Source organism: Macrosteles quadrilineatus, unplaced genomic scaffold (assembly GCF_028750875.1).
Source record: "Macrosteles quadrilineatus isolate MER2022 unplaced genomic scaffold, UCM_ALF_1.0 Scaffold_9__3_contigs__length_116548681, whole genome shotgun sequence".
NCBI lineage: Eukaryota > Metazoa > Arthropoda > Insecta > Hemiptera > Cicadellidae > Macrosteles > Macrosteles quadrilineatus.
Window position 1 is genome coordinate 102126346 of NW_026542602.1, and position 13273 is coordinate 102139618.

Sequence of the window (13273 nt, forward strand, 5' to 3'; positions counted from 1 at the left end):
CAGACTTAGCGTTTACATTTAAACGGCTTCAATTTCCAATGAAGATTACCTCTGCCATGATAATAAATAAAGCACAAGACCAAACTCTTTAAGTAGCCGGTTTACATCTAGAAAACTTCTTGATTAGCATTGTATTTGTTATTTTAAGTGTTACAAGACGTTTCTTTTATTTACTTACTGTACATCTAGAAAATCAATATTTTTCTTATGGCCAACTGTACGCGGCATGCTCACGTGTATCGTGCAGCAGAGATTTGTACACATACACACCAGACAACAAAGCTGAAAACATTGTTTATAAAAACGTTCTGTAATAATTGCTGCAAAGTAATCTCAACCCCATTGTAATCTGAAACTGCACAAATTAAAAGCCTTTTGAACCAACCACTCTTTCATTTAACTGTTAGCTACCCCAGAATTTGGTACATTTACCTCCGCACTTAAATTCAATATCGCCCGCAGTGAAGTGGGGGTATTTTAGCTAGCTTCAAAGAGCGAATTTGAAAATTGAAAATCCTAACTATACCAGTATTGATTTATTGTATGGATTCAATTAGTAAGCCCCCAAAACTGTGATCATAATAATTAAAATTTAAGAATGTTAAAAGTGATATAGTTTCTTAACTAGGCTATGCTATTTCTTGTTTTACAAGAGAATAAAAATTGTTTATAGTTCTAGAGTTAAGGAAGCGGAAAATTCAGCAATGTTAATAAGATAGCTGCCGCTCTCAACACTTGCATAGCGGCATGGGAGCTGGTCAACGAGTACAGAAAACCCATTTATCGCTCAGGAAATCAATACACTAACAAGTTGGACTGAGTGGGTGAAAACCATATCCTGGGATTAGTGAAAGGTTTTAGGGACTCCGAAAGTTGGGATATCAATGGTCTGTCATGCTCTATTCGTAAGGGCACAGTTGATGGATAATCATGCCACCGACTAAACTTGTTAACCTCTGCTTGACTAAGGGAATCTTTCCTGACAGCCTAAAGATAGCTAGGACTATCCTCATATTCAAGAAGGCTGATCCCTCTTACACGACAAATTATAGACCTATCTCTATCTTGCCAGTCTTCTCTGAGATGCTGGAGACCAAAAGATAATTGTTGACATATTTTGAAAACAACCAACCATTCCCAAATGATCATCTAGGCTTTAGACACATCCTCTGCTCTCTTGAAACTTATCGGTGCTATTACAGATGCTTTCGAGGATAACGAGTCGGTCCTTTTGAGACTCTGTGACCTGAGCAAGGCCTTTGATGTGGTTTCACATCACATACTGTTGGCCAAGCTAACGAGGCACGGTATTGGAGGCACAGTTTTGAACACCTTAAGCAGCACCTCAGTAGCTACTTGACAGACCGAAAGCAGCTAGTTCTGGTGAACGTAAATGGGTAAACCTTATTGTTTGCTGACGATACCACCCTGTTCATTAGGGAAAGACCATTGAGCGATTGATGGATCTACAAAAAACGCTGCATACACTCGTATTTGAAAAATATTACGTATATATAGCAATTATTGTTAGATCTACAAAAAACGCTGCATACACACGGATTTGAAAAAAATTACGTTTATATAGCGATTATTGTTAGATCTAGATCTACAAAAAACGCTGCATACACACAGTTAGATTAGGCTAAGTTAGGTTAGGTTAAGACAGGTTACGATAAGTTAGGTTAAGTTAGGCTAGGCCAAGTTAGGTTAGGAAAATCCGGCAATGCCATATAAGATAGCTGATGCGAAAGTGTAACTAGCTAAGTATGTAAAGATAAGTGTAAGGCGTTGCTGGATTTTCCTAACCTACGCCATATAAGATAGCTGATGCGAAAGTGTAACTAGCTAAGTATGTAAAGATAAGTGTAAGGCATTGCCGGATTTTCCTAACCTAACTTGGCCTAGCCTAACTTAACCTAACTTATCGTAACCTGTCTTAACCTAACCTAACTTAGCCTAATCTAACTGTGTGTATGCAGCGTTTTTTGTAGATCTAACAATAATCGCTATATAAACGTAATTTTTTTCAAATCCGTGTGTATGCAGCGTTTTTTGTAGATCTAACAATAATTGCTATATATACGTAATATTTTTCAAATACGAGTGTATGCAGCGTTTTTTGTAGATCTATCAATCGCTCAATGGTCTTTCCCTAATGAACAGGGTGGTATCGTCAGCAAACAATAAGGTTTACCCATTTACGTTCACCAGAACTAGCTGCTTTCGGTCTGTCAAGTAGCTACTGAGGTGCTGCTTAAGGTGTTCAAAACTGTGCCTCCAATACCGTGCCTCGTTAGCTTGGCCAACAGTATGTGATGTGAAACCACATCAAAGGCCTTGCTCAGGTCACAGAGTCTCAAAAGGACCGACTCGTTATCCTCGAAAGCATCTGTAATAGCACCGATAAGTTTCAAGAGAGCAGAGGATGTGTCTAAAGCCTAGATGATCATTTGGGAATGGTTGGTTGTTTTCAAAATATGTCAACAATTATCTTTTGGTCTCCAGCATCTCAGAGAAGACTGGCAAGATAGAGATAGGTCTATAATTTGTCGTGTAAGAGGGATCAGCCTTCTTGAATATGAGGATAGTCCTAGCTATCTTTAGGCTGTCAGGAAAGATTCCCTTAGTCAAGCAGAGGTTAACAAGTTTAGTCGGTGGCATGATTATCCATCAACTGTGCCCTTACGAATAGAGCATGACAGACCATTGATATCCCAACTTTCGGAGTCCCTAAAACCTTTCACTAATCCCAGGATATGGTTTTCACCCACTCAGTCCAACTTGTTAGTGTATTGATTTCCTGAGCGATAAATGGGTTTTCTGTACTCGTTGACCAGCTCCCATGCCGCTATGCAAGTGTTGAGAGCGGCAGCTATCTTATTAACATTGCTGAATTTTTCGCTTCCTTAACTCTAGAACTATAAACAATTTTTATTCTCTTGTAAAACAAGAAATAGCATAGCCTAGTTAAGAAACTATATCACTTTTAACATTCTTAAATTTTAATTATTATGATCACAGTTTTGGGGGCTTACTAATTGAATCCATACAATAAATCAATACTGGTATAGTTAGGATTTTCAATTTTCAAATTCGCTCTTTGAAGCTAGCTAAAATACCCCCACTTCACTGCGGGCGATATTGAATTTAAGTGCGGAGGTAAATGTACCAAATTCTGGGGTAGCTAACAGTTAAATGAAAGAGTGGTTGGTTCAAAAGGCTTTTAATTTGTGCAGTTTCAGATTACAATGGGGTTGAGATTACTTTGCAGCAATTATTACAGAACGTTTTTATAAACAATGTTTTCAGCTTTGTTGTCTGGTGTGTATGTGTACAAATCTCTGCTGCACGATACACGTGAGCATGCCGCGTACAGTTGGCCATAAGAAAAATATTGATTTTCTAGATGTACAGTAAGTAAATAAAAGAAACGTCTTGTAACACTTAAAATAACAAATACAATGCTAATCAAGAAGTTTTCTAGATGTAAACCGGCTACTTAAAGAGTTTGGTCTTGTGCTTTATTTATTATCATGGCAGAGGTAATCTTCATTGGAAATTGAAGCCGTTTAAATGTAAACGCTAAGTCTGTTGGAATGATTGGAATTCTTGGTATGAAAACTATATAGCTTTTTGCACAAGCCTGGGCTTCAATAACGTTTTGTTTAAACGAAGTAACGATAAGTCGGACACCATTGCAGAGTCGTGGAGGTTCCAAGTTACTCAGTAGCATTACAGGTTCCCCACTTTGAATTCAATTTTGTGAGGAGGGACATCTGGAAACTCCAAGGTGTTGAGAAACTATACTAGATTTTGAACGGCTGCATCCTCTTCTAACACAGTGTCAATAGACAGATACTCTAAAGTGCCACCTGGAATTGCTGTAACTATCTTGCTGTTGATTGTATTACCAGTGTAATTTTTGGGAGCAAGTACAGCTCTTTCACACAACCATTCACTGGACAAATGATTCTCAGCAACTGATGGTAACTAATGAACTTTAAGTATTAGTTTCTCCGATGAATCAACCATGTTGGCATAGTTTAGAGGAAATGAGATTCTTTGTTGGCTATCAACAGGTATCTGTCAATTTCCGATGTTTAATAAATTGGAAAAAAAACAATTCAGCATCGTGTTCGTTTTGAAGAATCTCTCTCATGTTCTGCATCAAATTATTTTCCTCAACGTAACTCCACAAAGCAGACTTTTTAATGCAGGTACTTATTTCGTCTGCAGGTGCTCCTCGAGGAATTACTGGAAGGGTTTGCCTGAAATCTACAGCCAATAAAACAACCAACCCTCCCATTAAGTCCTAACGGTTTATGGCAGCTTTAAGTGTCAAATCGAGAACTTCTAGTGCACGTTTGTGTGACATGGTGCACTCATCCCATACCAAAAGTTTGCAGCATCTAAGAGCTTTCCCCCACGATCAGAATTTTCCTTATATTACAGGTAACAGCATCACCAGAATTCAACTTGAGAGGTGGTTTGAAAGCTGCTGTACGACCGCCTTCTAGAAGCGTTGACGCAATTCCAGATGACGCAACAGCAAGAGCAATTTGGTCTTTTCTTCTTACGCCTGCCAACAGCAAATTTGTTAGAAAAGTCTTACCAGTACCACCTGGTGCATCCAAGAAAACTATGGTTCCTTTTTGCTGAGCAATTCTGTTTGCAACAAAACAGAACACATCAAGTTGTTCCGGTGAAAGTTCCGGTAAATTTCCTAAAACATGGTTCTGTAGGTCAGTAGTATTGTATGGCATCTCTTTGAGAACTTCTGTATTGACATTGACCTCTTGTTGAGGTGTGGGAAGGCCAAATGAACTCAAATCTCTACCACACATAGTTGAAACTAGAGATGCAATTGCCAGTAACGCATCATTGTAAACTACCTCATTATAAAGTGTACCTGGAACTTCTGTATTGACATTGACCTCTAGTTGAGGTGTGGGAAGGCCAAATGAACTCAAATCTCTACCACACATCGTCGAAACCAGACATATAATTGCCAGTAACACTTCATTGTAAACTACCTCATTATAGAGTGTACCTGGAACTTCTCAATGAAAACACACCAATATGTCTTCAGCCATGTCGTCTTTAAGGGTTTTTCAAAGTTGTAAGGGGTTTGACAGCCCACAGGTGCTCGCCAGGATCACGTTGATGTGGCTCACGTTGACTCACGTTGATACATTGTGGAGAGCGAGTCAGAACAGCATCACGTATTGTGGACTCACAGCAGTCATCACGATCGAGCAAAGAATGGACTTCACACACTTCTCTATATGGATTGTATGTATGGCTTTCAACAGTTCTTGAGTCATCAAAGCAAGTAGGACCACATACACTTTGAAGTACGGTAGCATACGTAAACAGTAGCACTCGAAGTTAACGGCCGTGGTACTCGTCCTAGCGCTTCTGAATACTTTAAATCAGGCTGATTCTCCACTGGAAAGCCAATACCGCAACGCTGGAACTCTTTTCGTGAAGCGTTCCAGGTGTAGTAGTGGGGTACTTCATTGCAAAAAAGGGTCCTAGCAAATTCATCATTAGTACACAGCTCAAAAAATGCAGTAAATTTAGTATCTCTTGGGTTTTGTAAAACGTAATGTAGGCTGTTGTCGTTGAAGTAAACCCTCTGGAAGTTCTCAAAGTGAACACTCGGATAAGTAACAGTGGGATTTCATGAACTAGAAACCCAAAGATACACCATTCTGCCTCATTACAACTCAAGTAACGTCCTGATTGGTAAAGAGTTACCTCATCTCTGGTGCAGCTTCCCTCAACAGCTTGGTCGCTTCCCTTGTTTACATATTTGCATATGTATTTTATGCTCTTCACTGAACTGCAGTACTCCATGTTAATATGGGCGTTGAAAATTTTTGTCAAAACTGGGTTGTATGGTACAATCCAACAGTTGTCAATATCCACAGATCCTCATCCTGATACATTTATTTGAGAATAATGTCCACCGTAATTTGTTGATCACTTTCTGTACAAAGGGTACCCATTATAGCTATATCTCAGTCATAATCTATCTGGGATATATCTTTGTACACTTTCCATCACTATTTGACCAAGATCATTAGAGCATACTGTTTCATTGTTGGTATTTCAATTCTAGCACACATGTCTACAATAAACCGACTAAACCGTTATCTGTAGTGAATGATTGGGTTGAAGTGGTTTTGACAAACCATTATGACACATAAAACTGTATTGCAGTCGCTTTTTAGTTGTAGGATGCTTGGTTGTGGGATTACTCTGTTGAATGTTGAAATGGTAGCTTTCCTGATCACTCTAAAACATGGAAGGTATTGCAAAACATCATAGAAGCAATGAGTTTCAGATACTCTAACCAAAAGTGTCATCTCTTTGGCACAGCACAATATCTCGTGAGTGAAACTTATTGCCAACAATGACCACTGCCACTTCATCAACAGTCGAAGCGTCGAATCATCACTCATGCTCCCCAGCTGGACAGCAGTCAGCACGCATAATGGCTTTAAAACCATCTGACGGCCACTGATCTAATGCGGTTTTAAAGGACGCAATTAAAACATTGTTGCCATAAAAAATGCGTTGAAGGCTTTGTACTATGTTTTAGGATGTTGTCACAGCACCTTATAGCCTCAGCTTGTCGACCACCAATGAAGAATATTTGTAGGAAGCCATGAGGCTGATCGGGTTGTGGGAGTAATAAGCCAATTCTATGTTATATTTGCCCCTGCACAGTGAACGTTGTGGGATAGTCATGTTATACAACTTGGCCAAAAGTACCAAATGAGGTCATTTGGAAGCATGAGTTATATTTCCAAATTTAGTATAAAAACACCTGGATTCTGCTGTTTCTCCAACGACAAGGGTCTTTAGTGGCTCAATTGGCTCAGCAGGTAAAGTAAGCCTTACTTTTCCATTTGAACAACACATCCCTATTAGCTCCCATTTTACTGTATCACAATATCTACATGTTTGGCTCATTCTGCCTATACAAAAAAAAACTGTGATTGATATAATCAATGAACAGATCATATCGAAAAGCTATACCATTAAATGGGTTCCACATCATACTCATGAAGTCTTATCTCCGTCGTTGTCTTTCCTGTATAATAGCAGGGGTTTCCTCTTGTACTTGTGCAGCTCTTTGTAAAGCCATTCTGTTACTGTTGGCCACCACCCCAGCCTGATGCTGTTCATCAGACATTTAAGCGGCTCTTTGTGATGCAATTCAACTATTGGTACTCTTCAGGTGTTTCAGCAGTTCTATGTGACGCAGTTCTACTTGTGTTGGCTGGTACTAGAATGTTACGTTCATCAGATGTCTCTGAGGTTCTATGTGAGGTGTGCCTGCAGCTAAAAGCCTAACGTGGCGTTCATTGGGGGTTTCAGATTCTCTATGGGAGGCATGTCTGATCGAATCAGCTAAAAGCCCGGCCTGGTGTTCCTCTGCAGTCTCTGAAGCTCGAGTATGGCTCGTTGCCCTAGCTCTAACTGATTTTTATGACAAATTACTTTACCTAGAAGCCAAGGAGTTGCACAGGCCGGTTATTAAAAAGTTCATTAAACGCCGAATAGTCACCAAGGGTATCGACGATTTGTGGGCTGCAGATTTACTAATAATGAAGCAGTACGCTAGGGAGAACAAGTGGTACAAGTACATTTTAAATGTCATAGATACATTTAGCAAATTCGTTTGGTCCGAACCTTTAAAGAAAAAAGACGGGGCAGAGTTGACAACGGCTTTCGAGAAGATTATAAAAAGAGCAAACAGTGATGGTCATAAAGCACCGAAGCTTTTACATACCGACAAAGGTACAGAGTTTAAAAACAAACCGTTCAACAACATGTTGAGGAGGCACAATATCAAACTATACCATACAGAGAGTGAAGAGAAGTCCGCAATAATTGAAAGATATCATAGGACATTGAATGAGAAACTTAAAGTGAAATTCCAAGTCCGACAATCCCACAAGTGGTACGATATACTACAAGAAGTCACAGATGAGTATAACCAACACGATTATCACCACACTATTAAAATGAGACCAGTAGAGGTCAACAAAGATAACGAGGCTGATCTATTAAAAATGTACATTGAGCGCGAACACAAAATTCGTAAAAACAGCAAGTTCGACCTTGGTGATAGAGTTCGTATCACAACGAAAAAAGACGTGTTTGCGAATAAATATAAACAAAACTGGACTTCGGAGATATTTACAATAGCACGAATTCTAAACACTAGACCGGTTACTTATAGGATCGCCGATCAAAATGGCGAAGAAATTATAGGCGGATTCTATGAAAAAGAACTGCAGAAGACTGCTCTCTGAGTGTCCGGACTTTGAGGACCGTACCCCATTCTAGGACTGTACCCCGTTCTAGGACTGTACCCCGTTCTAGGGCTGTACCCTATTCTAGGGCTGTACCCTATTTCAGGGCTGTACCCTGTTCTAGGGTGTACCCTGTTCTAGGGTGTACCCTGTTCTAGGGTGTACCCTGTTCTAGGGTGTACCCTATTTCAGGGCTCTCATCCTCATCCTGCGCTCGAACAGACCTTTACATAACTACTCGTCTGATACTCAATCGAATAGGCGATTTTCTGGAACAAAAGATCATTCCACAACAGGCAGGCTTTCGATCAGGCAAGTCTTGTTGTGGTCAAGTCTTAAACCTGACCCAGCACATTGAGGATGGGTTTGAGAGAAAACAGATCACGGGTGTCGCTTTTGTAGATTTAACAGCTGCCTACGATACCGTAAACCATCAAAGGCTCTTGGGAAAAGTGTACAGCATTAACAAAGACTATCAACTGACTTCAATGGTAGGCACTTTTCTTCATAACAGGCGGTTTTACATGTCCCTTCATTGCAAAAAAAGTAGATAGAGGAATCAAAGAAATGGATTGCCTCAGGGTAGCGTCTTAGCCCCAGCCCTTTATAACATATACACCAACGACCAACAGTTGCCAAACGCTACACGTCAGTATATATATATGCCGATGATACGGCGGTGGCGGCACAAGTTAGGAGTTTTGAAGAGGTAGAACGGAAGCTCACTATGACTCTAAATGAACTTTCCCAGTACTATGACGCAAATCACCTCAAGCCGAACCCTCCTAAAACCCAAGTTTGTGCCTTTCACCTAAATAACAGAGAAGCAGGCCGTCAGTTGAATGTGAGGTGGCGGGGAGACCGTCTTCAGCATTGTCCTACACCCAAATATCTTGGTGTCATACTGGACCACACACTGACATTTAAGGCGCATTGTATTGCGACAAGAGGTAAAGTCCCAGCGAGGAATAATATCATCAGAAAGCTCACCAGCTGATGCTGGGGTGCTAACCCTAATGTCCTCAGAACCTCAGCTTTAGCGCTCAGTGTGTCGGCTGCTGAGTACGTTGTACCAGTATGGAATGCATCGTCACATGCAAAAAAGGTTGACACTGCAGTCAATGACATGGCTCGGATTGTAACTGGGTGTTTGAAACCAACCCCAGTACACAAACTTTATCCTATCGTAGGGATCGCCCCTCCATCAATTCGATGTGATGTCGCTGCCGACGCAGAAAGGACTAAGCAAGAGACAGACCCTCGACCCTCGTCACCCATTACACGGCCACCAACCTGCAGAGTGACGGCTTCGGTATAGAAAGAGCTGTTTATCACGCACACGAGTCCTCGATGGATCACTCTCAAGCAATCGGTTGGCAAGGTGGGAGGCCACGTTGACTAACCCTCCCATACCAGCCAGGGAGGAACCGGCTCCTGGTGGAGGCCTTCATTACACGGTGTGGAAGACCCTAAATCGAATCAGGGTCAAGGTACCAAAATGCAAGACAAACGTGCAGAAATAGGGTCTCTTACCAGACGAAGAAAACATCATGTTGTGTCCTGTTCAGGATCCTGGCCATCTGCTGATCTGTCCAAGCCTAGACCAGTCTTGCACATTAGATTATCTTTTACAAGCGAATGACAGAGTCATATCGGAAAGTAAGTAAGTAAGTAGCAGGATTATGTTCGCTGACAATATGCCACCAACAATGAGATGGTAAAAGTTCTTGTACTTGAGCAACTCGGTTTGCAACGAAAGTCTTGAGTCGATAAGGTGGAGTGTGTAACCAGGCCAGTTACAGTTGAATCACACCATAGAGCTACAGAGGAGGAATCTATTCTTTAGTGAAAAACAGTGAGAACATAGGCTACCAGTTGAGCCAGTAAATGAGCAGCGCATAACTCTAAACGAGGAACTGTAAGTTTCTTTAAAGGAGCAGCAACTCGAGTCTCTGACAATAGCTGCCTAATTACCACAGATCCATCATTAAGGGTATACCTTAAATACCCCGCCGCAGCTAATCTGCAGATTAAGCGAATTTCCATTTTACTGATTTGATTTTCAATTTAATCTATTCAAATAACATAAGGTTTAACGAGTACACAGGCTTTCTGCCTACAGGGAGGGTATTTAAGTGTGTTTTTTTAGCTAAATATTGATCGCATAGTGTACAAAAAATAGATTTGCCAGGTTTGATCCAAATATATCCATAAACAAGCAGACTACAACAGTTTACTTATTCTCCATAAAAATAACATTGGAATTTTTAAATTATAATTTTCTCCGTAACCAATAATTATACAGAACCACTTCAATATACCAAATTATTTGTTTTTTAAGCCCTTCAAAATGGTCTATAGAAGATTTGGGAAATTTTAAGTTTTAAGGGGTCAAAATGAGAAAACCCAATTTTTACCCCATAAATCCCCCCATAAAACCCTGTTCCCACGGTCCGATCACGCTGGTTCACTAACACCTTTGAATAAACGTAGATTTACACTTTTGTACAAAATTTCATCGAAATCGGATCATTTTTGCTCGAGTTATCGTGCTAACGGAAACACACACACAAACACACTTATATATGAATTTAAACGGACTCTGTTTTGGTTTCTAAAGTAAATCGGTCTCGGGTCTAAGTTTTACCATGACACCTACGGTAGTAGTTTATTCTCTATATAGGAAATTTGCTAATATTATGGTGGCAGCATATCCACCTTTGGAAGCATCTGAAAACCCATGTAGTTCAGTACTACATGACTGGGATACTTTGAGAGCTCGTGGAATTAAAATATTGTGCAGATGTACCAGTGAAATTTTTCACATTTCGAGAAGTTCAGGCGGGAGAGGTTGGTCCCAATTCAGTCCTTTAGTCCATATGAGCTGCACAAACTGCTTCACCCACATTACAATAGGAGATACGATACCACAGGGGTCATAGGTCTGTGCAATAACACTGAGCACTTGACGCTCTGTTCTAGAATTCTGAGGTAAATTCAAATTATAGGTGAAACTGTCAGTAGCCAATGACCAGTGTATGCCTAGTATGGTAAAATGAGGTTGTCGGCCATCTTGAAGAAATACCGGTGACTCTATGTGACCATCTGTTAGATCTTGTAGCAGTCGACTGGAGTTTGAAGTCCACTTGCGTAACTCGAAACCGGCCCGTTCCAACAGCAAGATAAGTTGTTTTTGAAGAATCAAAGCTTCTTCCCCAGAATCACCACCTGCAATGACACCATCTACTAAGGTTTGTGTGCGTAGAATCCCTGCCGCTTCAGGGTATGGGTTTGTCACCATCAGCTGCCAATATATGCGGGGTTCGAAAAGCATTGTGGTGAGTAATTATCTCCGAAAGTCACAGTGGTGAGTTTGAAGATCGAAGGTGACTGATCAACATTGTCAGGCCAGACGATCAACTGGTAATATAACACTGGTCACCAGGATGCACCTTAATCTGCCTGCAGCCTACATCACAGAAAAATCCAAGATTATGAATGCGAAAGGAGATCAATAAATCACAAATGTTAGTTTGAATTTTTCTGTGGTTGAGAGAGATGCCATTTGAGGTTTTGGCACTGGCGTCAAATACAGTACGCAAACGAGTGGTACTGCTAGATTCCTTTAAAACCTCATGGTGAGAAAGGAAATAACGTGGAGCAGTAAGATCAATATTTTGAGCAAGTTCCATATGACCCAATGACAAATACTCAGTCATAAAATCTGTATACAGAGACTTGAATTCAGGCTGAGATTTAAATTTGCGCTCAATAGAGTGTAATCTGTTTTCAGCATTTGAAATGGATTGTCCTAGAAGTAGATGGTCAACTTTAATCGGCAATCAAAATTGCATAGGAAATCGTATCTACATTTTGGAAATAAATACTGTTTGTTGAAAAATGCCCTATATATTTCCTATGGGTCATAAAAATCACCATATATATAAAGTTTATTACTACATTTAATCAAAACTCTTTTCAACTTTTTTATATTAAATATCGTTTGTTGATAATTTCCCATAAAAATTTAATGTTTTTGAATTACTTATTAGACAAACAACTTATGACCACGAAAACAAGAATTCAACTACACTAGTCCAACGAAAAATATTACCAGCGAGTTATCAGGATAGTCAACATCATTAGAGTCATCATTAGAGATTGGAGGATGGTGGCCATCTTGGATTAATTTCAAACAGCTGCAGAAGAGTTATTTACCATCAAAAAAGTATTTTCAGTCACTAGGAGCGAAAGTGGCTCTTTTTGGTACCTACGCAATCTCGAAATACGATTAAGTACCAAAAAGACACTTTCCCTCCGTGAGTTGAACAACGATTTTCATCATACTGTGGAAATGACCATCTAATCGTAACGAAACTAGACTATATAATTTGAGGTTATACAAAATCGTCATCGTCATTTCTGTTGTTTACAAACATAATTTTTAATATCATGTGATTAACAGTATTTTTTATAATGCACTGAAAAAATGTTAAGGTAAGCGAACCGAAAAATTTACCAGATTTTTTTACAAGTAATTTTGGTCAGATGTTGATTGATTCTGGTATTAATATATAGAGTTTGATAAACTTGAATGAAGTCGTGAACTGGCAACATCGGGTCATAGGAACTGAAAAGGCATAATTATTTCAAAGGCATAATTTGGTTTTCATTTTTTTAGTTTTTTTATCCTCGTTTCACCTGAATTCAAGCTGAAAATCCTTGCAGAAAACTCCCAAGGAAATATAGTAGAGGAAGAAAATATGACATTAATCGACTGAAAGATGCTCAAATAAATTAGAGTTTTAAGGTGGAGTAGAGGAATAGGTACGAAGTTTTGGCTGCGTATGAAGGAGATGACTGTAATATAGATAAAAGATGGGAAGAAGTAAAAAAAAAATTTCAAGAGGTTGGAGAAAGTGTTTTAGGGTTAAAAAATCCAA

At 39.7% G+C, this 13273-nt stretch overlaps 1 protein-coding gene across 1 annotated transcript; it reads right to left on the bottom strand.

The window, feature by feature from the left end:
• Positions 1-11151: 11151 nt before the first annotated feature.
• On the bottom strand, positions 11152-11664 carry LOC129003682 (uncharacterized). Its single transcript, XM_054431981.1, has one exon. It carries the CDS (start codon positions 11662-11664, stop codon positions 11152-11154), a length of 513 nt encoding a protein of 170 aa, XP_054287956.1.
• Positions 11665-13273: the final 1609 nt, after the last annotated feature.

What these genes read in the sequence shown, in the direction of transcription:
- LOC129003682 (XM_054431981.1), bottom strand. Translation starts at nt 11,664, where the DNA reads ATGCTTTTCGAACCCCGCATATATTGGCAGCTGATGGTGACAAACCCA.